The sequence below is a fragment of the Octopus sinensis genome, linkage group LG4 (genome assembly GCF_006345805.1).
Source record: "Octopus sinensis linkage group LG4, ASM634580v1, whole genome shotgun sequence".
Taxonomy (NCBI): Eukaryota; Metazoa; Mollusca; class Cephalopoda; order Octopoda; family Octopodidae; genus Octopus; species Octopus sinensis.
The window spans coordinates 148,810,639-148,838,564 of record NC_043000.1 but is presented as its reverse complement, the minus strand read 5'-3'; the positions used below and the strand labels follow the sequence as shown (position 1 = coordinate 148,838,564).

General features: G+C 39.7%; 1 protein-coding gene across 3 annotated transcripts in view; it reads left to right on the top strand.

The window, feature by feature from the left end:
* The window catches only part of LOC115210622, a 119,130-nt gene that overhangs the window by 3,909 nt on the left and 87,295 nt on the right, over nt 1–27,926 (top strand). For 2 of the 3 annotated variants that reach the window (XM_036502549.1, XM_029779224.2), the window contains exons 3-7: nt 5,402–5,480; nt 16,095–16,179; nt 17,505–17,605; nt 19,771–19,873; nt 22,270–22,355. In XM_036502549.1, the coding sequence (XP_036358442.1) occupies nt 5,402–5,480; nt 16,095–16,179; nt 17,505–17,605; nt 19,771–19,873; nt 22,270–22,355 (454 nt within the window). The remainder of the gene's footprint in view (nt 1–5,401; nt 5,481–16,094; nt 16,180–17,504; nt 17,606–19,770; nt 19,874–22,269; nt 22,356–27,926) is intronic. The other variant, XM_029779225.2, reaches the window with a different exon arrangement.

The following is a 27,926-nucleotide window of genomic DNA, read 5'->3' as shown; positions in this document are numbered from 1 at the left end:
TTTTCTTCAAATCAAGGTAATGTGTATTTTCTGCCCTCTTCAGTAGTAACAGAAAGCTAATCATTGTTTATCAAGGGTGCAGTGAGGAGATTACTTTTGGAATTGCTAAGATTGTTGTTACTAATGACAGTTTAGATGTCTTGTTTTTAAGTTGTACAGAACAATGTGTGAGCAGGAAGTACTTCAAAGCATAAAATTCAAAAATGGCAACCACTTAACAGAGTGTACTAGGTGCTCAAAAACTCTTGTGGAAGCGCCATCCAACCAAAATGCAAATATATGGGAAACTACCACCTGTGTCATCTCTTGTGAAAGGTAAGAGAGTCCAGTTTGCTGGACATTGTTGTAGAGCTGAAAAAGAGGTAATTTCTACTCTTCTCCTCTGGAAGCCATCTACTCGCAATACCAGAGGGCGCACACTCTCCTACCCTGATGTAATCTCCAGGGATACAGGCATCCAGCAACAGGACCTCCGTAATGCCATGATGGACCGTGAAGTCTGGCGTAGCATGGTAAATTCCATTGTCTCGACCACGGTCGAACAATGATGATGATGACTAGGTGCTGCTAGTGCCACATAAAATGCACCTAGTACACTCTGTAAAGTAAGTGGCATCAGAAAGGGCATCCAGCTGTAGAAACCATGCCAAAGCAGACTTAGAACCTAGTGGAGCCATTTAGTTTGTCTGTTCTCAAAGTGTCCAAACCTTGCCATCATGGAAAAAAAATTATGTTATATAATGATGATGAATGATGTAAGATTATTTTTGCTTGTGCCGGTGGCATGTAAAAAGCACCCACTACACTCACGGAGTGGTTGGCGTTAGGAAGGGCATCCAGCTGTAGAAACATTGCCAGATCAGACTGGGCCTGGTGCAGCCTTCTGGCTTCCCAGACCCCAGTTGAACCGTCCAACCCATGCTAGCATGGAAAGCAGATGCTAAACGATGATGATGATAAATATTATATAATCAAAGGTTGCATCATTAGTTCTCTTATTTTAAAGATGTTCTGAAGTAATTTGGTATTATACACATCTCACAACCATCTCCTGTAATCATCATCATTTAATGTCCATGTTCTATGGGTGGGACGGTACCACAAGAGCCAGCCAGGCCAAAGTCTGCACCAGATTTCTGTGACTGTTTTACAGCTGGATGCCCTTCCTCACACCAACCACTCAGCAGAGTGGACTTAGTGCTTTTTATGTGGCACAAGCACAGGTGAGGTGAATAGTGCTTTTTATGTGGCACAAGCACAGGTGAAGTCAGTTTTGACAAGTTTTTTACAGCTGGATGCCCTCCCAAACACCAACCACTTTACTGTGTGGACTGGGTGCTTTTAAGTGGCGCCTGCACTGACAGGGTTACCAAATACTTGCAAGACAAAATCTTTTAAAAGGCGAGGAGGTGATGATGAAAAGGTTATAGTGAGACAGATACTTGTTGTAGAGGAAGTACAAGGTTACCTGGCCAGAGAGAGAAAGATCAGTAATGAAGACAGAAACAAGTGTACTACTGCAAAGAAAATACATGGTTGCCCAACTTGAGGGAAGTGCAGAAGGAGAGAGAGTGGGAAACCGCAGGATGGAGATGGTGGCAAAATGCTGGGCATGCTCACAAGGACCAGGGATCAGAGTATAAATGAGATGGTTGAGTAAAGGAAGAGAGAGTGGCAAGTGCCAGGGCATACCCTTGAGGTTCAAATGCCATAATATAAGCGACAGGATATTGCAAAGGGAGTGTGAGTAAGTATCAAAAGACCTGGGTATATTTAGAGTTGGAGGGGCTACTGGATAGTAATGATACAGAGGAATAGGGTTGTGAGGATAGGATTGGGGAGTGAGAGCTAGGCATAGTGAATGAAGGAGCAAATGCGAGAAAGAGAAGAGATGTAGATTGGATTGTTGGGGTAGAGTGAGGGAAAAATTTTTTTGTTACGTGTGGGTAGAACACCCAGGGCAGGGGCTGACAGATGGCAATAATAGAGTGAGACAAGGCATGTGGGTAGAATGCACAGGTTGAGGGCAAGCAGAGAGAAATGATGCAGTGGCACCTGGCCAACAGGACAAGATTGGGGTGTGGGAGGTAATCATAGTACATGAAGTGGAAATGTGAGGAAGAGAAGGGATGTAGAGACGTAGTTTGGTTCATTGTGGTAGAGTGTGTGAGAAGTTTCCTTGTTAAGTGTGGGTGGGACACACAGCACTTCCAGAACTCAGTTTTGCTGATGTGGGTGGGTCTTCTCAAGAACTTCATATCACCAGACATCTCAGCCCATGGTCATTTCCTCCGTGAGGTCCAATTTCTTAAAACCAGTCCTTACCACTTCATCCCATGTCTTTCTGGGTCTCCCTCTCCTGTGATCAGCACCTCTTTACGCAGCTGTCCTCATTCATGCGCATCACATGTCCAAACCAATGTAGTCTTCTCTCTTGCATGCTACATTTGAGTCCTCTTGTGCCCAACTTTTCTCTCAATACATTTGCACTTATTGTACATGTGCACTGATATTGCACATCCAATGGAGCATACTACCCTCGTTTCTCTCCAGTCTATGCATGTCTTCAGCATTCAGAGCCTATGTCTCACTATGGAGTATAACTGTTCATACACAAGCATCATATAGTCTACCTTTCATTCTGAGAGAGAGGCCTTTTGTTGCCAACAGAGGTAATAGCTCTCTGAACTTACACCCAATTCTTATTCTAGGAACAATGCTGTCAGAGCATCTTCCACCATTTGCTTATTTGGTCTCCTAGGTAACAGAAACTATCTATAACCTCAAGAGAGCCTCCTGGGCATTTGAGAGAATCTAATTCCTGTGTGCTCTTAGTGCTTATTGTTCCTGCACATCTGCCACATACAAAGACTACTTTATCTAAATCTACCTGTGATACCACTGCATCTCTTATGTGTCCATAGTTTACACTGGGTGCAATGAATGAAATTTCTTCCAACTTTTTTCCTACATATGGAGCAGGGCCATTTTCCTGACGGAAAGAAAGTTTTATCTTTCTTATAATAATCATTTTTGTCTTAGCTAGGTTAACTTTAAGGCACTTTGATTCCAAGTTTTGTTTCCATACCTGGAATTTCTTCTCCAATTCTGCTAAAGATTCTGTAATAAGAGCAATGTCATCAGCATATAGTAGTTCCCACAGGCACCCAGTTTTGAATTCCTCTGTTATGGCCTGGAGAACTATAATGAATAAGAGTGGGCTGAGAACTGAGCCCTGGTGTACTCCTACCTGAATGCTAAATTCATCACTGTATTCATGGCTGACTCTCACCTTACTGACAGCACCACTGTACATGGCTTGTAAAGCTTTAACAAGCCACTCCGCTACTCTTGACTTCCTTAGAGCCCACCATATAACAGAGTGGTGATCTCTGGCGAAAGCTTTCTCCAGGTCGAGGAAGGCTAAGTACAATGACTTACTTTTGGCCAAGTACTTTTCCTGCAGCTGTCTCACTAGGAAGATTGCATCAGTGGTACTCTTCCCAGGTACAAAACCAAACTGCATCTCATCTAGTTTAATTCTGTACCTAATCAATTGGGCTATAACCCTCTCAGTAATTTTCATGACTTGCAGAAATCTCATACCCTTGATATAAATTGGAAAATTGAGTTTCTTCTTCAGATATAGAATGTAATAGTATTTGTAGTCATCAGATGTAACATAGAGTTTCCATGATGACTTATTCAAACTAAAATCCTCTATTAAAATGGTATGCTTCATTACTCTTACACAAATCCTTTGCAAAAAATAGTGTATTTTGCTATAAATAAACAGTCTACATATTTAACTTCATCTGAAACCACTTTATTCCCATTTCAGTCTGTTTTAAAACACCTAAATCAGAGTCATTAATACATTTTATTTAATCATCCATAAATGGCATCATTTGGTGGTTTTATTCAAATGTGTGTCCAATTACATCGATGATGACAACACAGATGAACATGAACAAAGATAATATATAAATGCACTTGTAATTTCTGATTAATGTATTTTGTAAGCTGTTTCATTCACAAATATCTGTAATAATATTTTTCTCGAGGCATCTAAAGTATCCGTTTAGTTCCTTCTCAAGCTATCCCTGACTCATAAGGGCTGGTTTCTGTGGCATATAGGTTCCCCACCTGGACGAAACACCGGTCCGTCGCAGGTGAGCTGCAAGATGCAGGGGGAAAGACTGAGAGAAAGTTGTGGCGAAAGAGTCAGCAGAGATTTCGCCATTACCTTCTGCCAGAGCCGCGTGGAGCTTAGGTGTTTCACTCATAAACACACATTGCCTGGTCTGAGATTTGAACCCGCGATCCCCCGACCACGAGTCCACTGCTCTAACCATTAGGCCATATGCCTCCACATCTAAAGTATCCATCTGATATCACAACTGTTTCAACAAGATTATTTTTTCACGATTATCCCTTCTTATATCCATTCTTCATTTTTGCTTTTCTTTTCTCTATTTAGCTTTTTAGTAACTTCTGAATATTTTTTTGTTTTTAATTATTTTGTAATGGTGCTAGACTTTAACCCTTTCATTACTGTATTTATTTTGAGATGTTCTGTGTTTCTTTCAATTAATTTAAATTTAACAAAGAATTAAGTAAAATAACTTAGTTATCATTAAGCTAATGTTAGGAACATAAGTTGTGACTAAGGTTTGGTGGAAGATTGTAATTCAAAACTTATGAAAACAAGACATTTATACTCAGAGCCAGAGTCGGCTTCAGCCAGGTTGGTAACGAAAGGGTTAAAACCTGTGGGGCATTTTTATTATTTTAGTGGACGACCAGCTGTTGCAAGTTTTTGGCTTTAATTGTTGGACAGGATTTCATAGATCACTTTCATCATCATCATCATCATCATCGTTTAACGTCCGTTTTCCGCGCTAGCACGGGTTGGACGGTTCGACCGGGGTCTGGGAAGCCAGGGGCTGCTCCAGGCTCCAGTCTGATCTGGCAGAGTTTCTACGGCTGGATGCCCTTCCTAACGCCAACCACTCCATGAGTGTAGTGGGTGCTTTTTACGTGCCACCTGCACAGGTGCCAGGGGCGGTCCGGCATCGGTCACGATCGGTTGGAGCATTTAACGTGCCAGCGGCACGGAAACCAGCCAAGGCAGCGCTGGCAACGTTTGGATGGTCTTTTTATGTGCCACCGGCACAGGAGCCAGTCGGGGCGGCGCTGGCATCGGCCACGTTCGGATGGTGCTTTTTATGTGCCACCTGCACAGGCATCACAACTACTATTACATCACTTTCTGGTTATGTAATGTCTCCTCAGTGTTTAAATTAGAAAGTAACCTCATTAACGTTAGGTAATTGACCCCTTTATCTTTTGCTTCATGTTTTGTTATTCCAACTTTATTGATTTTGCTTTCCTATTTTAGACTGAGCAAGTGCACATCAATCCATCCCCAAATCAAAAGTCTGCAGTTTCAGAGACTTATCAATATGATATTGACCTTAGTAAGTGTAACAGCACCATCTTCTATTATCATTGACATTTAATTATGTTGATTGTAAGGTTGTAATCCTTTAGAATATGTATTAACAGTATGACATTTTAATTAAAGTATAGTTTATGTGCTAGATGTAGTGTACCTGATGACTCAATAAATCATAGATATACCACTACACATTTTCGGTTTATTTAGTGCATTTATGGAGTCATCCTGGGAGAGCCCAACCGTCTCCAAGATATATGCATTACAAAAGTCAAACTCAAAACTAAGCTAGATCACTTGAAGGTTTTACAATTCTGTTCCAAACAGTGATAATCAGTATTCCTCCAGTCACTTGGTCATGGACACTGTGCAATGCAGTTGACAAGATACAGAACATTAATTCTTTGACTATTTGTCTATTATGCTAATGTCATCAACCATTGTGCCTTCCAAAGTGTTAGATAGTTAATGTATAAATCATGGATATTAAACACATGTTTGGCGTTAGGAAGGGCATCCAGTCGTAGAAACACTGCCAGATCAGACTGGGCCTGGCGCAGCCTTCTGGCTTCCCAGACCCCAGTTGAACCGTCCAACCCATGCCAGCATGGAGAGCGGACACTAAATGATGATGATTCATCTGCTTTGTTAAAATATTGGTATCATTTCAAGTTTGTGATTGAATGATTAATACCAAATTGGGCATGTAATAACTCATATATCATATCACTAATGCTGTTGATGCCTTTAGGAAAGATATGAGCATCAAAATATGCAACTACTCCTCACCTAAAATATAGACATTTGTTTCAAATCAAATTGGGGCCAATATAAGATAATAGTAAAGGTAAATAACAAATTTATTTTGGTAGCTATTATCATCATTCCCATCATTGTTATTCATGTTCTGTATTTGTAATTCCATTTTGACATAAATTTTGAAAATGTCTTATGTTCAATTTTTCTTACTTTGATTTTGTTGATCTCAATTTTCTCAGATCGAACCTAACTATGCATTTCATTCCAGATCTTATTTGTTCTTTGTATGTTTTGGGTAAAATCTATTTCAATTCATGGTATTTCTTCACTTATCCATACCACTGGAAAAGCATCAAACACTTTTAATTCTTTGCTTTTGTTATGCTCTCCATAACTGATTTGAACTCATTTTATTTCTAAAATTTACATTCAGTGGTACCATTTTAATATTTATTGAATAACAGCCAAATCTCTCCCAAATCATACCCTACTAACTTAAAGAAATATACATTAAAGGCGCAGGAGTGGCTGTGTGGTAAGTAGCTTGCTAACCAATCACATGGTTCCGGGTTCAGTCCTACTGCGTGGCATCTTGAGCAAGTGTCTTCTGCTATAGCCCCGGGCCGACCAATGCCTTGTGAGTGGATTTGGTAGACGGAAACTTGACAACCGATGCTGGTGTGTTTACATCCCTGTCACTTAGCGGTTCGGCAAAAGAGACCGATAGAATAAGTACTGGGCTTACAAAGAATAAGTCCCGGGGTCGAGTTGCTCGACTAAAGGCGGTGCTCCAGCATGGCTGCAGTCAAATGACTGAAACAAGTAAAAGAGTAAAAAAAGAGTAAACATTGTATTTCCTGATATTCAAAACGAATTATATGGTCACAGCAAGACTCTATTTCATCATAGATTTTATTGATCAGAATTAATTTGGGGTAAACAACAGCAGCAATACAACTGTTTGTTTAATTTGTATCATCATCATCATCATCATCATTTAACGTCCGTTCTCCATGCTAGCATGGGTTGGACGGTTCGACCGGGGATCTAGGAAGCCAGAAGGCTGCCCCAGGCTCCAGTCTAATCTGGCAATGTTTCTACAGCTGGATGCCCTTCCTAACGCCAACCACTCCGTGAGTGTAGTGTATATTTTTAATATTTAATAAGTTGGTCACATTTAATTTTTTATCTTTTCAAACTTACCATTAATTAGCAGAGCTTTAAATCTATGTACTTTCATATCACAAATAATGTTTTATACTTTCTAAACTGAATCTTCTTTGATATTTCCTTTCTTCATGCTATGGCACCTATAATCATCACCATCATCATCATCATCATCATCATCGTTTAGCGTCCACTTTTCATGCTGGCATGGGTTGGATGGTGCAACTGGGGTCTGGGAAACCAGAAGGCTGCACCAGGCCCAGTCTGATCTGGCAATGTTTCTACAGCTGGATGCCCTTCCTAACGCCAACCACTCCGTGAGTGTAGTGGGTGCTTTTTACGTGCCACCCGCACAGGTGCCAGACGAGGCTGGCAAACGGCCACGATCGGATGGTGCTTTTTACGTGCTATAATTTCTATAATATTTTGATTTTAGTTCCCATTTTGGGGGCAAAAGGATTTTCTTACTCTCAGTTGTCATCAGTGTTTAGTTCTTTCTGAATAGCTAATTGCTTTGTCCAAACAAAATCTGTTTCAGTGCCCCCCCCCCCTCATCCCCATGGACTAACATGGTAATTAGACTTGTACAATTGCAGGTGAAATCATGAGAGATCCTGAAGAAAAGTATGCTGCTAGAGCTGAAGTACATTGGCATACAAGTGTTTGAATAGAACTTAATGCTCACCAAGCAGATTTCCAACTATAAATGAGTATTATTTCTAAAGGTTAAAAAAATCATCTACTCAGCAATAGAAAATCCAATCCATTTAGGGGATGAAATCTCTGACGAAATTCTCGTCTGTTTGTAGAAACTTTATTATTATCATCATCATTTAGCGTTAGGAAGGGCATCCTGGCGTTAGGAAGGGCATCCAGCCGTAGAAACACTGCCAGATCAGACTGGGCCTGGTGCAGCCTTCTGGCTTCACAGACCCTAGTTGAACCGTCCAACCCATGCTAGCATGGAAAACGGATGCTAAATGATGATGATGATTTAACATCAGTTCTCCATGGTTGCATGGGTTGGATGGTTTGACAGGAGCTGGCCAACTAGAGGGCTGCCCAGGCTTCATTTTGTCTGTTTGACTTGGTTTCTACAGCTGGATGTCCTCCCTAACACCAACCACTTTACAGAGTGTGCTGGAGGCTCTTAACATGGCACGGGCACGAGTACCTTTACATTGCACAACATGGGTGCTTTTAAGCGGCACTGGTACAGAGGCTTTTATGTAGCATTGGCACCAGCAGCCACAAGCTCACAAGACTAGGACCCCTCAGCTGAGAGCGATGTAGAGGACATGCCTGTATGTAGGCGTAGGAGTGGCTGTGTGGTAAGTAGCTTGCTTACCAATCACATGGTTCTGGGTTCAGTCCCACTGCGTGGCACCTTGGGCAAGTGTCTTCTACTATATTCTCGGGCCGACTAAAGCCTTGTGAGTGGATTTGGTAGACGGAAACTGAAAGAAGCCCGTCGTATATATATATATATATATATGTGTGTGTGTGTATTTGTGTGTCTGTGTTTGTCACCCCAACATCGCTTGACAACCGATGCTGGTGTGTTTACGTCCCCGTAACTTAGCGGCAAAAGAGACCGATAGAATAAGGCTTACAAAGAATAAGTCCTGGGGTCGATTTGCTCGAGTAAAGGCGGTGCTCCAGCATGGCCGCAGTCAAATGACTGAAACAAGTAAAAGAGTAAAAGAGTATGTATGAACAGCTTTGATTTTACTTAGCTTGATGTGTCTTCTCAAGCACAGAAGGTGAAAGGGAAAATTTAAAACTTGAAGGATTTATCTCTTGAGCTTCTTCTATCATTCATTGTCTGAAAGCATCAAACGAGAAACCTACTTTCTCTAAAAAGTAGATAGTGTGCTGTTAAGATGTGTTACACTCTAAAAAACATATGAATTGGGGTTTGTTTCTGCTTGTCATGTACATTCTCTAGTTGTGTAAAAGAACTGTAATGATAGCTTACGCGTATTTATCTTTAACTAGCAGTATCGCCCGGCGTTGCTCGGGTTTGTAAGGGAAATAACTATATAAGCATTTTTAGAGAGTTATAGCTAAAAAATAGCAAAAAATGCATTAAAAATGGGGAAAAAATGATGGTAAATTTTTTTTTAAATCGTTGACTCATCGTAGACATTTTTAGAGAGTTACTTCCCATATATAATAGCGAAAAAATGCATTAAAATCGAAAAAAATGATGGTAAATTTTTTTTTAAATCGTAGACTCGCGCTAATACCCAGAAGGGCATGATATGAATCACAACTATAAGATACTATAAGTATTGGTTAAACTGCACCGCAAAATGTGGGAGTAGTTAGGAATCTAAATCGTAGGAGACAGACAGACACACAACTTGACTTTTATATATAAAGATTACCCAAGTATGTGATCATAAGCTTGTATGTAAGCAGTCTTGGGTAAATCGTATCTTTCTGGAAATCCAGTACTGAAAAGGTCAGGTAGCAGTTTTATTTAGCAAGTTATCACTATTTTGACAAATATGGTGAAGACTATGCTTTGCTGATGAGGCTAGAATAATAGTGAAACATACCCAGTGTTGTCTCCTGTTCTTGCTACCCACAAAATTTTACATAATATTATTCATTGACTTATATTGTTTTCCTTCTCACCATATGAATTATTTCTAATCAATTTTGTAATGTTTACTGCCTAAATATAATTACAGTAACTTTACTTTTGTTTTCATGTGGATAATGTTTCTAAGTTATTTCTTCTTGGTATAGAAAAAAGTTTTATCACAAGAAAAAAATTTTGCTACAAAGATATAAATAGCAGTCAACAAACATGCATTAAACCTGCATGTTTAATCTCAACCATATGGTTCCAGGTTCAGTTCATTGTGTGGAATCTTGGGCAAGTGTCTTGTGAGTGATTTTGGTAGATAGGAACTGATAGAAGTCTTGTGTGTGTGTGTGTGTGTGTGTGTGTATATATTATATGTATATATCAGTGTGTGTGTGTGTGTGTGTGTGTTTGTTCCCTATCATTGCTTGATTACTGGTGTTAGTTTCTTTATGTCTTCATTATTTAGCAGTTTTGCAAAAAGAGATTGATAGAATAAGTACCAGGTTTAGGAAAAAAATATACCGGGGTTGATTTGCTCAACTAGACCCCTCAAGGTAGTGCCTCAACATGGCTGCCGTCTAATGACTGAAACAAGTAAGAGGTAAAAGACTTTTAAGGACAACATCATCATTATCATTGTCATTGTCATCATTTTACATCTGCTTTGCATGCCAACATGAGTTAGATGGGTTCTTTGATCCAAGTCAGTTCTTATTGGTGTTACTCCTGTCCTTGACAGATTAGAGGAAAATGTCTTGCCTCAGTGGTATTAATGGTGTAAGAGAAACTGACTCATGATCATGCTTACTAAGATGTTACTTCTTATTCTACAACACCTGTCTACTATTTTTGATATTAAAAGATAAAGGTATGTCCATTGTACATAAACATGGGATAGAGAACCTATGCTTGCTGATCACTAAGCTTGATATAAACAAGATGTGGATACAAGCATGGCTCTGTGATTAAGATGTTTGCTTCACAACTAAGTGGTTTTGGGTTTAATCCTACAACATGACATATTGGCCAAGTGTATTCTACCATAGCCTCTGGTTAACCAAAGCCTTGTGAATGGAATTTGCTAGATGGCAACCATGTGGAGAGACCCTTCCTGTTTTTGGCTGGTGGACACTCCCATCACCTGGTTTTAAACCTTTAGCATTCAGATTACTCTGTCAAATATAATGCTAATCTTTGCACATAAGTTTAAATTAATCATGCATTATCTTGTAGCTTTGACATTTTGATGATGTGATTGTATGTTTTAAGAATGACATTGTAGGATAGGTATGAGAAGCGAGATCTAGCCAGTTTGAACATAAAACGGGTAGAATATTTGGACTAGATATGGCCAATTTAAATGCTGAAAGGTTAATATCAACACCTAGTCCATAGTACCAGAAAATGGAATCCACTCTGTAATAATCATTCACAACAGGTCACTGGTTTTAAGATAACTTCTTCCTATCTGTTATTGTGGTTCTGAAAAGAGTCATCAGTTTCCTTCCTTTCTTTCTCTTAGTGATAAAAAATAAACAAGAAACACATAAAAAAAGACAATGAAGTTTGAAGTTTGTAGGAATCTCAATACCTGTTTAAATAATATCTAAGTTTCATTTTTATTGTGTTCATGGTGATTTTCTTTTGTCAAAAATATTAAGGCATAAAGCTTTTTATTTTTAAAACTTGTTTTTGATGAGGAGGATTTTTGTTTTTGTGTTTGATTTCAATACTGTAGATAAACAATAAAACTAAGCTCTCACATGAGTGGATTTCATTTTCTTTTAAATTTCTTTAAACTGTTCAGCATTCAGATTACTTTGTCAATTGTAATGCTTATTAATTCATCATCATCATCATCGTTTACCATCCGCTTTCCATGCTGGCATGGGTTGGACGGTGCAACTGGGGTCTGGGAAGCCAGAAGGCTGCACCAGGCCCAGTCTGATCTGGCAATGTTTCTACGGCTGGATGCCCTTCCTAACGCCAACCACTCCGTGAGTGTACTGGGTGCTTTTTACGTGCCAGACGAGGCTGGCAAACGGCCACGATCGGGTGGTGCTTTTTACTTGCTACCGGCACGGGGACCAGATGAAGCTGGCAACGGCCACGGTCGGATGGTGCATTTTACGTGCCACCGGCACGGATGCCAGTCGGGCAGCGCTGGCTACGGCCACGTTATATTTTATATGCATATGTGCAGTGGGCTTCCTGCAAGTTCTGTCTACCAGATTCCTTTACAAGGCATTGGTTGGCTTGGGGTTTTAGTAGAAGACACTTTTCCAGGGTTCTGTATAGTGCTGCTAAACCCAAAATCAAGTGATTGTGAAGTGAAGTTCTTTACCAGACAGCCATACCTGTGCCCCTTCCTTTTTGAGATAGTTGGATATAATTTGAAATAGATTTGGCTATTATTTCTATCAGATCAAGCAGACATGTAGAGGATGGTTGTTAGTGTTAGGGTATGAAACTTGTAAGTTTAATAAAATTGAGACTAATATAACTTTGTAGAAATTAATTAAATTAATAAAGTCTGTCGTACGGTCGCACGACAGGCACCCTTGCCAACCCCCTTTGCTTGTGAAGACATGTTGGGGCAAGCGAAATCGAAATCGAATTGAACCAGCCAGGATCCCTGGTCTGGTGGTACGTAAAAAGCACTATCCGACTCGTGGCCGATGCCAGCACCGCCTCGACTGGCTTCCGTGCCGGTGGCACATAAAATACACCAATCTGACCGTGGCCGTTGCCAGCCCCGCCTGGCACCTGTGCAGGTGGCACGTAAAAAGCACCCACTACACTCACGGAGTGGTTGGCGTTAGGAAGGGCATCCAGCTGTAGAAACATTGCCAAATTAGACTGGAGCCTGGTGCAGCCTTCTGGCTTCCCAGAACCCCGGTCGAACTGTCCAACCCATGCTAGCATGGAGAACGGACGTTAAATGATGATGATGATGATGATGAAAGTAAGGCAGATTGTATGAGGCTTGTAAACAAACAGCTCTGTTGGATGACAGAGAGACATTGGCTGTGACTACTGAGGACAAGCAAAGGCTTGAAAGAAATGAAGCTGGCATGTGCTGCTGGATGGGTCCTGTCGGTGTACATGTACAACAGTGTACATGTTTTGAGAGAAAATTGGGTATACAGAGAATTAGATGTAGTGTGTAGGAGAGAAGACTGATGCTGTAATGGCGGCCTACATTGCATACCTTCTCCTTTCTTTAAGCATTCAATGAATCTCACCTCTGCTATAGTAAGCATCTTCCTCTGGCACTTGGATTCACTGCCAGAAGCCTTAGAAGGTGCAGAACGTTTGGGTGACATCGTAGGACTTGAAATAAATTCGCAATTTTACACACAAATGCGAAACAACACCACACACCCGCCTCCCGAGTTTCGTTTTTCATACAGTTTGTGCAATTCTTTGTTTATTCATCTATGGTACACTATGTATTTTCTTTTAATATATTTTAATTAATGTGTTATACAGTGCAGTACTGTACTGTATTTTTATTAATTTTTAGGCATGAAAATGCTTATTTTACCACAGAAATAACTGAAATCTAAAAAAATATAAATACCCATCAGCTGCAGAAACCCATGATGTAAATTTACATATCATCATCATCATCATCGTTTAACGTCTGCTTTCCATGCTAGCATGGGTTGGACGGTTCAACTGGGGTCTGTGAAGCCAGAAGGCTACACCAGACTCCAATCTTATCTGGCAGAGTTTCTACAACTGGATGCCCTTCCTAATGCCAACCACTCTGAGAGTGTAGTGGGTGCTTTTACATACTACCGGCACAAGGGCTAGTTTGGTGGTACTGGCAACAGCCACGCTCAAATGGTGCTTTTTATGTGCCACCTGCATAGGAGCCAGTCCAGCAGCACTGGCAACGACCTCGCTTGAATGTTTTTTTCACGTGCCACCAGCACAGGTGCTAGTAAGGCGACGCAGGTAACGATCACGCTCGAATGGTGTTTTTAATGTGCCATCGGCACGGAGGCTACCTTGTTGCTCTGGCAACGATCTCACTTGTATGGTAGTCTTAGCACTCCACTACCACGGATGCCAGTCATCGGATTTGATTTCGATTTCACTTGCCTCAACAGGTCTTCCCGCGATGTACTGAGGGTGCGATAGGTGAACCACGATATGGCAAATGATTACTGTATATGTATTTTGAGTTTTTTAGATATCAAGTGGAACAACTCTGAAATGTCTGGAATCCTTTGCTTCCTTATCAGAATTCAGTACCAATTGTGTGCTGTGACCACTAGACCAGAACAAAATATACATAGTTGGCAATGTAAAGCAGTGTGTAAAATTAACAAAATTTTCAATCAGTTCAAATATGTTTGGAACATATTTGAAAAGGGCCATTTTCACTGTGTTTTACCTTGGAGAAAAATTCTCAATTTAGGCAAAGATGCAAAACACCAGAATCATTTTGAAGCACCTCCTATGGACTAATATACATATTTTGAGTTCTTTATGTTCTTATCAGTAATACTGAAGTTTTTTTTCTTTTCGGAGTGAGGATGCTGTCTAATTATCTAATATTTTGCTCATTGAGACAAGCATATCATACCAAATATTAGCTACAGTATGGTCCTGGGTTTGATCCCGTTGTGTGGCATCTTGGGCAACTGTCTTTTATCATAACTTTGGGTCAACCTAAGCCTTGGGAGTGAAATTGAATAGTTGGAAACTGTGTGGAAGCTTTTTGGATTGATTGTACCATTCAAAGGTTTACACTTGTTATACACCATGTCACACTTACTCTACCTGAGTATTACCTTAATGGTACGTGTGTCTGGTATACTCAGCCATTTACATGCTATTTCAATGTACAGGTTGTCCAGCTGATTGAACAACTGGAAACTTCTATTTGGAAATTCTGACTGAGATCCAAAGAATCAGTCTGAAGGAAGCTTAATCTCTGCAACACAGAACTTATTGATAGATGATGCATTGGGGTGGTTTGCAGTTGGATGATGTTCACAACTGGATAGAGGCAAAGACATGAAAGGGAGCATATGATTTGAGAGAAAGTTGCTGAAATAGCGTAGGAGTGGCTGTGTGGTAAGTAGCTTGCTTATCAACCACATGGTTCTGGGTTCCGTTCTACTGCATGGCACCTTAGGCAAGTGTCTTCAACTATAGCCCCGGGCCAACCAAAGCCTTGTGAGTGGATTTGGTAGACCGAAACTGAAAGAAGCTTGACAACCGATGCTAGTGTGTTTATGTCCCCGTAACTTAGCGGTTCGGCAAAAGAGGCCAATAGAATAAGTACTAGGCTTACGAAGAATAAGCCTGAGGGTCGATTTGCTCGACTAAAGGCAGTGCTCCAGTATGGCCACAGTCAAATGACTGAAACAAGTATAAGAGTAAGAGTATAAGAGTAAAGAGAGAGAAAACAGAGTTTCAAAATTACCTGATAGGTCTTTGAAGATTGCCTGGATTGATTGTGGAAGGACAGTTCTGTAAATTCATGTGAGAATTTTGATAATCCAGTGATAAATCAATTGAAACTTTTTCATGAACATTATGAGTGGCTCAAAATGTGGGGTTTTTTCCCTAAAAATCTGCAGATATTATAATAAATAACCTGAATCCTTCAAAACTTCCATGCTTTCTGAGATTCGCCAACACTACACCTAATTTTCTCCCCTCCATACACACACAAGCATGTATCTGACTCGTACATTGTTCGCTTTCCAGACATTTGTACATTACTGCATGTGCTTTATATGCACTTTCTGACAAGTTGTGGTGCACCTGAGCACTGTATACAATAATTTCATTATTATTATTAAATGAAACAATGTGCTCTAACATCTTGCTTAATTGACATTTCTGAGAAGAATGCAGAAGAAACCTATTATTTTTCAGAATAAGGCATCACTTGTTACATAAGAAAAAGCTAAACCACTAGAAGGAAATCTCAGTCACCAGGCCATGACTTTTCTCATCACAAATCCTTTTTTATTATCTCTTAATACACTCAGGGTTAAGGTATCCTATTCTAAAACCAAAATACAAACTATTGTATGTATTCTATAAAACGTTGGAATAACTAAATGTCTTATTTTTCTCTTGCAGTAGATTCCTCTGATTTTTCTCAAGCATCATTAAAATTCTTGGAAGCACCAAATATGGAAAGTAACCAACCTGTAAGAACTCAAAGGTATTTATGAATTTTTTTATTATTTCTTTTTTTAATGTTGTTAAAGACATTGAAGTATATTTATCCATAAGCATTTAAATTGGCCATATCTGGCTAAAATATTCTACCTGTTTCTGGCCTTTTACATCTCACCCTATGATGTCAATTTAAAACTAAACAATCACATCATTGAAATTTCGAATTCTGTGACAGTGCATGATTAATTCAAAATAATGTGAATAAAAATGCTTTACATTTGGCTGAGCAATCTGAATGCTAAAGGATGAAATGCCTTTCAAATAAGTGAACGGAAATTATTTTAAACTAACTTTGGAATATTGCTTCTGTATTTGTATTGGTAGAAATCTGTTAAGCTTATGATGTTCTTAAAAATATATGAAAAGATAGAACATGAATGGTGAATTAATAAGGTAATGAATAGCTACTCAATAGATTGGCTGTTTGTATCTAGTCATCAGTACAAACATTGTGTTTATAGTCAAGTCTCTTAGCTCTAAACAGTTTAGCACACTGAACTTCAATTTGATATTGTGGGTTGTATAATTGACTTCTATAAACAATGACAGCACTGTGTAACTGATATACATTTCATTGGTTGGCAGTACTCACTTTAATTCTTTTAGTGGTTATGCTAACTATGATAGACCAGTGAGTTATCTATGAGATAGGAAGAGTTGTCTCTCACTTGCTTAATGTTATGGAAATCGTGACAAGCACTTGCATTATGGATCCTTGTCACTTGTAAAAGAGTTAGCTCACATAAGAAAAACCTAAACCACTTGAAGGAAATCTCAATCACCAAGACTTTATTGAACTGCTTCATTTTTTGTCTATTCTGTTGCAGTTTCTCTTTCAAATCACTATCTTGCTTTAAAAAAAATTCTAAACATACAAATATAACTACAGGGACTTTTCATTTATTTACCTTACTCAATAATAATATTGTTGTTTCTAGTAACCTCAAAATAAACCTATCAAAGAAAAATGATTTAATTATCAGAAGAGTAGGGAGAATGCTGCTGTCTGGGAGGTGACTATGCTTGGTTTGTGGAAAATGGATAAGTAAGGGTGGCAAATGGTGTACCCAGTGTAAACACTGGTTGCATAAGAAATGCAGTGGTATCACAGATAGGCTAACAGAGGAAGTAATTGGACTGTTTCTGAAATCAGAAGATATAAAAAAAAAATCGTCAAATTTAGCTTGAACACCTTGTAGTTAATTAATGATATGACCTAGTTAATCTAATTAGCAACAATTAACATTAACAAATTAAATCCAATTATTAATGCAGCTAAATATTTACACAAGTTTCTTTCTTTCTCAGTGGATCTTCAAGTGAAGAATCTCACAGTAATTTTTGTAAACCTTTACCACCCTCATTTGTTGAAGACCCCAGTTCTAAACAAAATCTGTCGACACCTACAGGTATACTGTTTTAGTTATATTTCTTGTAATTTGATAAACAATAAACTTCACAAAATTATCTTTTTAACTAATAAACTTTGATTATAATTTCACATTTCAAAATTCTTTCATCATCATCATAATGATATTAATAATAATAATAATAATATAATAATAATAATAATCAGTGTTGTCATCATAATCATCATCATCAACATCATTTAACGTCTACTTTTTTATGCTTGCATGGGTCAGATGAAGTTTTCTTTTATGATGATTAATGAATTCTCTTTATGCATTTAATTATGTAAGCCATCATTGTTATTTTCTTCAACATCACACTTCTATAGCTACCACTCATATTGCTACAATTGTTTGTAACTTTTCATGAGCCAAAGAATTTTTTAATGGTCTTATTTTCCATAATATTCTTGACACTGGAAAGATTTTGACTCTTTTTCTGCTGGTATTTCTTGACTTTTTCACTACTGGTATTCAGTTTATTGACTGCTGAGTGAAGGGAAGCAGAGTTTGTATTTAAAACCATAAAATATTAAAGCAAAGTCGATGTTTATTTGTGCTGGATGAAAGTGGTAAGCTGGCTGGATCGTTAGCACACTGAGCAAAGTGCTTAGCAGTATTTTGTCTGTCTGTACGTTCTGAGTTCAAATTCTGCCGATGTCAATTTTGCCTTTCATTTTTTCAGGATGGATAAAATAAGTAGCAGTTGGGCACTAGGGTTGACGTAATCAACTTACCCTTCACACAAAATTGCTGGCCTTGTGCCAAAATTTGAAATCAATATTTATTTATGCTCAATGAAGGCGGTGAGCTGGCTGAATTGTTAGTATACCTAGTGAAATACTGAAATACTTAGTGGCATTTTGTCTGTCTTTATGTTCTCAGTTCAAATGCCACCGAAGCTAACTTTGTCTTTCATCCTTTCAGGGTCAGTAAAAAAAGTAACAGTTGAGCACTGGGGTTGATGTCATTGACTTACCCCCTCCCCCCAAATTTCTGGCTCTGTGACAAAATTTAAAACTGATACTTTTGGCAGACACCCATAAAATTATCAACCATCGTACAAACAGTAACTCTGAGCACCTTTTTAAACTCCACCCATCTAACACCCGTGGACATGTTTACAAAGTCAGAAAACCGCACAGCTCCCATGACTTTAGGAAACATGTTTTCACGCTGAGAGTTGCTGAAGCATGGAACAAACTGCCGGCATCAGTTGTTAGTTGTCGGAGCACTGCATCCTTCAAAACTTCCATGCTTTCTGAGATTCGCCAGCACTACACCTGATTTTCTCCCCTCCATACACACACAGGCATGTATCTGACTTCCAGACATTTTTACATTACTGCATGTACTTTATATGCACTTTCTGACAAGTTGTGGTGCACCTGAGCACTGTATACAATAATTTCATTATTATTATACATACCTACACAAGGCAGTGAGCTGGCAGAATTGTTAGCATGCCAGATAAAATTCTTAGTAGCATTTCGTCTGCCTTTATGTTCTGGGTTCACTTTGCCTTTCATTCCAAGGTTGACTTTGCCTTTCATTTTTTTCGGGGTCGATAAATTAAGTACCAGTTGCATACTGGGGTTTGATGTAATCAACTTTCTCCCTCCCACAAACTTGTTTCCCTTGTACCAAAATTCGAAACCAGTATTTTTGCTGGTGCTTTTTCATTGGTCAAATTGGATCTCGCTTTTAGTATTTTGGATTATCTTCTATCTTTTACTTGTTTCATGTGTTTGACTGTAGCCATGCTGGAGCACTACCTTCAAGGGTTCAGTTGAACAAATTGACCCCATTTCTTTTTCTTCTAAACCTGGTGCTTATTCTCTTGGCCTCCTTTTACTGAACTGCTAAGTTACAGGGACATAAACAAACCAACACTGTTTGTCAGGTTGTGATGGTTACAAACACAAGGACACACATACACAGAGAAACCCATGCAAATATATATAGATATATGATTGGCTTCTTTCAATATTCATCTACTAAATCCACTCACAAGGGTTTGGTTAGCCCAAGGCTATCATAGAAGACACTTGCTCAGGGTACTACACAATGAGATTGAACCCGGAACCTTGTAGTTGGGAAGCGAACTTCTTACCATGCAACCATACATTGAATAACAAAGTAATCTTGATTAAAATTATTTCTAGGTCATGGTTCTCATGAAAAATCAAGTGCCGATGATCCTGTATCGGTGACCATACAAAATGTAAAGAAATCCAGGGAATTGGCTGCTGAATCGAAAAATAATTTGTATGTATCTTTTCATTTTTTTTTTTTTTACTTGATTATTTCTTGGAGAAGGGAAACAAAAGTGTTTAATTACAAACATTTATAGCGCAGGAGTTTCTGTGTGGTAAGTAGCTTGTTTACCAACCACATGGTTTCAGGTTCAGTCCCACTGCGTGGCACCTTGGGCAAGTGTCTACTACTATAGCCTCGGGCCGACCAAAGCCTTGTGAGTGGATTTGGTAGACGGAAACTGAAAGAAGCCCGTCGTATATATGTATATATATATGTATATATAGATATATATATGCATGTGTGTGTTTGTGTGTCTGTTTGTCCCCCTAGCATTGCTTGACAACCGATGCTGGTGTGTTTATGTCCCCGTTGCTTAGCGGTTCGGCAAAAGATAAGTCCCAGGGTCGAGTTGCTCGATTAAAGGCGGTGCTCCAGCATGGCTGCAGTCAAATGACTGAAACAAGTAAAAGAGTAAAGAGAGCTAATAGAACATGTTTTTATTATTGCTTATAGAAGGTGGTGAGTTGGCAGAATTGTTAGCTTGCTAGGCAAATTGCTTAGCTGCATTTCATCAGCCCTTATGTCCTGAGTCAAATTCCATTGATGTCAGCTTTGTCTTTCATCTTTTCGGGATTGATAAAATAAGTACCAGTTGAGCACTGGGGTTCAAGCAATCAACTTAACCCCTTCCTGAAATTGTTGTCTTTATGTCAGAATGTGAAATCATTATTATCTTTTCTTTTACGCTAGCAAATCTACCCATCTACAATGGAGGCATAAAACGAGGGAGGGAAGTCATAACAGCAGTATGTATTGAGAAATGTGTAAATGGACTTGATAGATTAGTGGGTGATGTCTTAGAAAAATCACATTTTTGTTGGTGATATAGCATTCTATTGCAGCCATATGACATGTTTGTGACTAAGTCACATGTGATGACAATTCACTCCCGAACTGAAATAGGCTCCCATCCTCTGTATCATGAATGGTTATGTGGACCCCTCCTAACAAAAGCCAGAGCTTCCTTCGATCACTACATAAAAAGTATTAAGAAAAAAATGTTATTTAGACATACTTTTATTTTAGTTGTTTACACTATTTTATGCTTATACATTCACAGTTCACAAATTTCCTTATTTAAATTATGAACCATATTCCTTTTGATAATATCAATATGATTACAAAACTTCTTTGTAGACGATATTTTTCTGTTTGGTTGACAGTAATTTTCAAATTACTGGAGTCCATTGCCCTACTCGTAGCAACGTATAACAGGCTGTGTGTAAACATCGGAATGGGTAAAAATACACCTACATTATCTAACGTCTGGCCCTGTGCCTTGTTTGCTGTGAATGCATGAGTGGAATCTTTAGGGTTGCAAAAAATTGAACTAAGACTTATCTCTCACTGTTCTATGCAAATAATGTCTGGATGTTCTGGTACCATGGGTTATTTTGATTGACAAAACTGAGATGTAAACAACAGCCGCTTCGATTAGCCATTTCGAAACCTACTTGAGACTGATACACTTAAATAACCACTAAATAATCACACACACTATATACTGACTCACTTTTTCCAGTTTATTTTCACTATTAAGTGTCCTCGTGAACCACTTTGTATCTACGATGGGGCCACGAATTATATGATGAAAATCCAGAGTTACTCATGGTCAGTGAATTTTTGCCCATAGATACATATGCACACATCTTTTTTGTGCATGAAAGAGAGAGAGAGTGAGTGAGGCAGTATTTCTTCATAACATATAGAAAAATGGATGTCTTTTAATGCAATTTTTTTTAGTGAACTTCACTAATTGTTTTTTGCTAACATAGACCAATGCTACTTTCTTTGGACTTTGGTTTCATTTGCAATAATGTAGTTATTTGTCTCCAGGAAATAAATCCGATCGTTTCTTTTTTACTTGCTTAATGCTCTTGAGAAAGTCAAGAATGTTTCAAGTTTCTTGTATTGTTCCATTTTTTTTTTTTTGCATTTGTGTTAAAGTGAAGTATCTACACTTTTTATTCTCTTATTCATGCGAAGGATGGTAAGCTGAAAGAATTGTTAGAAAAATGTTTTGCAGTTCTACATTCTGTGTTCAAATCCTGCCAAAGTCAACTTTACCTTTCATCTTTTAAGAATTGATAAAATAAACAAATAAAGCAATGGTCAAATACTGGGGTCAGTGATACAGCTTAACTTCATTCTCTCTAAGTTGCTGGCTTTGTGTTTAATTCAGAAACAGTTCTTTTTATTCATACTTGCATATTATATGCATAAAATAATTGTAACTGCACACAAACTGTTTATTCATATGATTATAATGTCATGATTAGGTTTACAAGAAATATAGATTATTCAAATTTTTTAAAGTTTAGCTTTGTTTCTTATAATTTATTTAGAACTGGAAAACCAGACGAAATTAAATCAACAGCTTTAGCACGTAAATTTCTGTTTAAAAGTGATGAAGATACAAGCGAGGATAAAGGTAACTGAAAGAAATTATTATTCAAGTTTATTTTTTAAGTTACGGAGATGTACTCGCATAGCAAGTGACCTGAACTGAGATCGTGTACTGGAATGAAAACAATTGCAGCGTGGAAGGTGTTTGTAAGCCATTTAAGAAACACACAAAAGCCGTTCGATTCACTTCAACATCATCATCATCATCATCATTTAACGTCCGCTTTCCATGCTAGCATGGGTTGGACGGTTCAACTGGGGTCTGGGGAGCCCGAAAGCTGCACCAGTCCAGTCAGATCTGGCAGTGTTTCTACAGCTGGATGCCCTTCCTAACGCCAACCACTCCGAGAGTGTAGTGGGTGATTTTATGTGCCACCGACACAGGTGCCAGACGAGGCTGGCAAACGGCCACGCTCGGATGGTGTTTTTTATGTGCCACCGACACAGGTGCCAGACGAGGCTGGCAGACGGCCACGCTCGGATGGTGTTTTTTATGTGCCACCGACACAGGTGCCAGACGAGGCTGGCAGACGGCCACGCTCGGATGGTGTTTTTATGTGCCACCGACACAGGTGCCAGACGTGGCTGGCAGACGGCCACGCTCGGATGGTGTTTTTATGTGCCACCGACACAGGTGCCAGATGAGGCTGGCAAACGGCCACGATCGGATGGTGCTTGTTACGTGCCCACAGCACGGAGGCCAGTCGATGCGGTACTGGCTACGGCCACGTTCGGATGGTTTTCTTATGTGCCACGTGCCACCGGCACTGGTACCACAAAGATACAAATTCCATTGATGTTCATCTATTTTGATTTGTTTTGATTTTCACTTGCCTCAACAGGTCTTCACAAGTGTCACAAGAAGGAAGGTATGCACAGGTAGGGGCCATGGGTTATGGCCTGACTAGTCTTGCCAGGTCTTCGGATGGTGTTTCTATGTGCCACCGACACAGGTGCTAGATGAGGCTGGCGAACGGCCACGATCGGATGGTGTTTGTCATGTGCCCACCGCACTGACTACAGCACTGATGGATTTCTTGTGTGCCACAGGCACTGGTACCACAAGATACAAATTCCATTGATGTTCATCTATTTTGTCTATTTTGATTTGATTTGATTTTGATTTTCACTTGCCTCAACCGGTCTTCACAAGTGTCACAAGAAGGAAGGTATGCACAGGTGGACTGACTAGTCTTGCCGGGTCTTCGGAAGGTGTTTTTATGTGCCACCGACACAGGTGCCAGATGAGGCTGGCGAACGGCCATGATCAGATGGTGTTTGTTACGTGCCCACAGCACGGAGGCCGGTCGATGCGGAACTGGCTACGGCCACGTTCGGATGGTTCTCTTGTGTGCCACTGGCACTGGTACCACAAAGTGTGTGCCACCGGCACTGGTACCACAAAGATACAGATTCCATTGATGTTCATCTATTTTGATTTGTTTTGATTTTCACTTGCCTCAACAGGTCTTCACAAGTGTCACAAGAAGGAAGGTATGCACAGGTGGACTGACTAGTCTTGCCAGGTCTTCGGAAGGTGTTTTTATGTGCCACCGACACAGGTGCCAGATGAGGCTGGCGAACGGCCATGATCGGATGGTGTTTGTTACGTGCCCACAGCACGGAGGCCGGTCGATGCGGAACTGGCTACGGCCACGTTCGGATGGTTCTCTTGTGTGCCACCGGCACTGGTACCACAAAGTGTGTGCCACCGGCACTGGTACCACAAAGATACAGATTCCATTGATGTTCATCTATTTTGATTTGTTTTGATTTTCACTTGCCTCAACAGGTCTTCACAAGTGTCACAAGGAGGAAGGTATGCACAGGTGGACTGACTACGTCCCAGGTAGGGGCCATGGGTTATGGCCTGACTAGTCTTGCCGGGTCTTCGGATGGTGTTTTTATGTGCCACCGACACAGGTGCTAGATGAGGCTGGCGAACGGCCACGATCGGATGGTGTTTGTCATGTGCCCACAGCACAGAGGCCAGTCGATGCGGTACTGGCTACGGCCACTTTCGGATGGATTCTTGTGTGCCACCGGCACTGGTACCACAAGCGGTACTGTTGCCTCAGCAGGTCTTCACAAGTGTCACAAGAAGGAAGGTATGCACAGGTGGATCGACTACGTCCCAGGTAGGGGCCACGGGATATGGCCTGACTAGTCCTGCCGGGTCCTCTCATGCACAGCACACTTCCATAGGACTCGGTCTTCAGTCATTTCCTTGGTGAGACCTAAAGTTCGAAGGTCGTGCTTCACCACCTCGTCCCAGGTTTTCCTGGATCTACCTCTTCCACAGGTTCCCTCAACTGCTAGGGTGTAGCACTTTTGCACACAACTATCTTCAGCCATTCTCGTCACATGACCATACCAGCGCAGCCGTCTCTCTTGCACACCACAACTGACACTTCTTAGGTTCAACTTTTCTCTCAAAGTACTTACACTCTGACGATTATGAACACTGACATTACACATCCATCGGAGCATACTGGCTTCATTTAAGTTTAATTTGTCAAAATATTTTCGTAGCTAAAATCTGCGACCTGTTCACTGACGAAAATCCGTGATGCAGCATGGATTTTTGTCAGTGAACAGGTCGTGGGTTTTAGCGACGAAAATATTTTGACAAATTAAACTTAAATGTTGAAGTGAATCAAACGGCTTTTGTGTGTTTCTTAAATGGCTTACAAACACCTTCCACGCTGCAATTATTTTTTAAGTGCATATATATTATTCACTTAAAATTGACTTTCTACTTGTTCATTCTTCCTGTCTTAAATTCACATATCACTTTTTTTTTTGAAATTCTCAGAAAAGATGAGCTCAAAACTTAAATATGCTGAATTCACCTATAAGAGATCATTGCTGCTGTTATCATTACTGCTATCATTATCATTATAATGATTGTTTTTTAACATACAAAGGACATGCCTTCTTCACTATGGCATTTTGCTATTCAGTGATGATTACATTTCTTTTTGCTTATGAAGTCCACTATCCTCAGATTTGAGCCTGCTACTTCTTCCTAAGTTTTTCCTGGCCATAGGTACTTTCAGTTGTTAGCCAGTACAATGGATGTTTTGACAAACAAAATAACTCAGGACTACTTATGCTCCACAATCTGGGCTGGCAGATGAACAGAAGGACCAATTCAATGAGGTTCTTTTGCAGATTATTTTGATGATGAAGAATAGTGACCTTAGTGTGACTGATGACCTCAATGGACATGAGTGTATATAGAAGCTATGACTCTAGTTCTAGATATGAGAAAGAAACAAGGTTGCTGAAATTCTGTGATGCAGATGACCTGATGATTTACCACCAACTTGTCATTTGGCCACCTATCAATCTGGTGGGCACACAATCCAGAAAATTGACAGACTCTTGTGAAGACAAAGTCTATGCTAATTATTTAGCATACAAGCAGGAGTTCCCCAGGGCTTGGTTTTTAGTCCCCTCCTATTAATCATAGTTCCCCAGGTTATAGCAGGATTTAAGACTGGTGCTCTTGAGAACTACTGTATGCTGATGACATTCTTCTTAAAGAAGAATCTGTAGTAGAACTAGAAAAGAAATCCAGGTGTGGAAGAAAAATCTGGAAACAAAGGGCCTTAAAACTACTTGAGCAAAATCAAATGCTCTAGAAAACAAGAAAACAAACAGGACTCTCCTGATGGAAAATGGCACGGTTTGATATGTAGGAAAGGTGCTGGACAGAAATTCCATATGGTGTGCTCAGTGCAGGCTATGGATACACAAGACAAAAAGCGGAATCACAGGAAGGTTAATAGAAAAAGCAGACTTCGTGTAACATGTGCTGGAGCAATAAACACTAAGAACACACAGGAAGTAGATTCTCTCAAATACTCAAGAGGTTCCTTAGATGTAGCAAATAGCTTCTGTCACCAAGATGACCTAATTAGTAGCAGAGAAGAATGTTCTGAAAATATAGTTCCTAACAAATGTTCAGGGAGTTGTTGGCATCCTTTTTGTCTCGGGAGACAATGGAGTTGCGCATAAAATAGTCTAGTCTGGCTTTTACATTTCACGTCCTGATACATTTCCTGCTGTGGCTGTGTAGTCCTATCCTGGACAAACACTCCCTCTGGCAGGTATTGCAAACGTAGCAAAGACTGTTCCTGGCTGGTTGTAATGCCATAGTTTCTTGTTGACGTCTTTTCTTGTCTTTCCATTTCTCCTCTCTCTCTCTGTCACTCCTTTGTATTCCCTCTTTTACGGCACATCGCCAATCTCCACGGTTGCTGGCAGGGAGTTATTACTTCTATTAATAACAAAAGTTCTTTGCCTCAGCATGAAAGGCAGATTGTATGATGTTTGTGTACAGGCAATGAGAGATTTCTCTTAAACTCATTTTTTTCTATCATCTCATCTATGCTCTCTTGTTTATACATTGCATGTCAGTGAGCCTTGTTTCTTTCTAGCCTTTGCACATCTACCTCTTTCCGTACTTACACATCTTGCTACCAGTCAATACCACACTTTGTACACTGTCCTCTACTCAGAGAGAAACCTTTTATTGTCAGTAGAAATAATACACGCGTGTATGTGTGTGTGTGTGCCTCCATGTGTTTGTGACTCTCTTTTACTTGTTTCAGTCATTTGGAGCACCGCCTTTAGTCGAGCAGATCGACCCCGGGACTTATTCTTTGTAAGCCCAGTACTTATTCTATCGGTCTCTTTTGCCGAACCGCTAAGTGACGGGGACATAAACACACCAGCATCGGTTGTCAAGCAATGCTAGGGGGACAAACACAGACCCTCAAACATATACACACACATACATACATATACATATACATATATACGACATGCTTCTTTCAGTTTCCGTCTACCAAATCCACTCACAAGGCATTGGTCGGCCCGGGGCTATAGCAAAAGACACTTGCCCAAGATGCTACGCAGTGGGACTGAACCCGGAACCATGTGGTTGGTAAGCAAGTTACTTACCACACAGCCACTCCTGCGCCTATTTACATTATTTTTAATACTAAATTATAAAAGTTATTAATAGACATTTATAGTAGTGTCTGTACATGTGTAGGAGCTTATGGGTTTGTAATGTCTATATCTTCTACAGCTAGTCTTCAACTGGGTTGATTGTTTATGTCAACAGCTAAAAAGTAAATGTTTAAAACTCAGCCATTCACAGTTTTTGATATGGTGTTGTTCAGTGCATTGCACCCTTTAAACTTCATTTGACTGGTTGTAATAACTTAAGAATTGTTGATTTTTAACTGAAATTGTTTGACAGATGCTGTGGAGCTTTTTCATGTGACAGAGGTCAAAGTACCTTCACTCATTTTGATTTTGTATTTTTATATAAACATATAGCTTCAACCAGTTGTAGGGTTTCTTTTCCTTCTTCTCTATCAATGGAGGTAAGCTCTTGGCTAACCAGTTCTATAATCTGATTTTGAAATCTGGTTGTAATTTCTTTAAATATTGTTGAGAACTGAATGAATGTTACAGTGTCACTTCCTCTCCTCTTTAAAACTAAAAACTTATGTTCATGTTAGGAATCAATACTACTTAAGTTAATTAGTTACTAAATTGATATTGATTGTAAAGATAT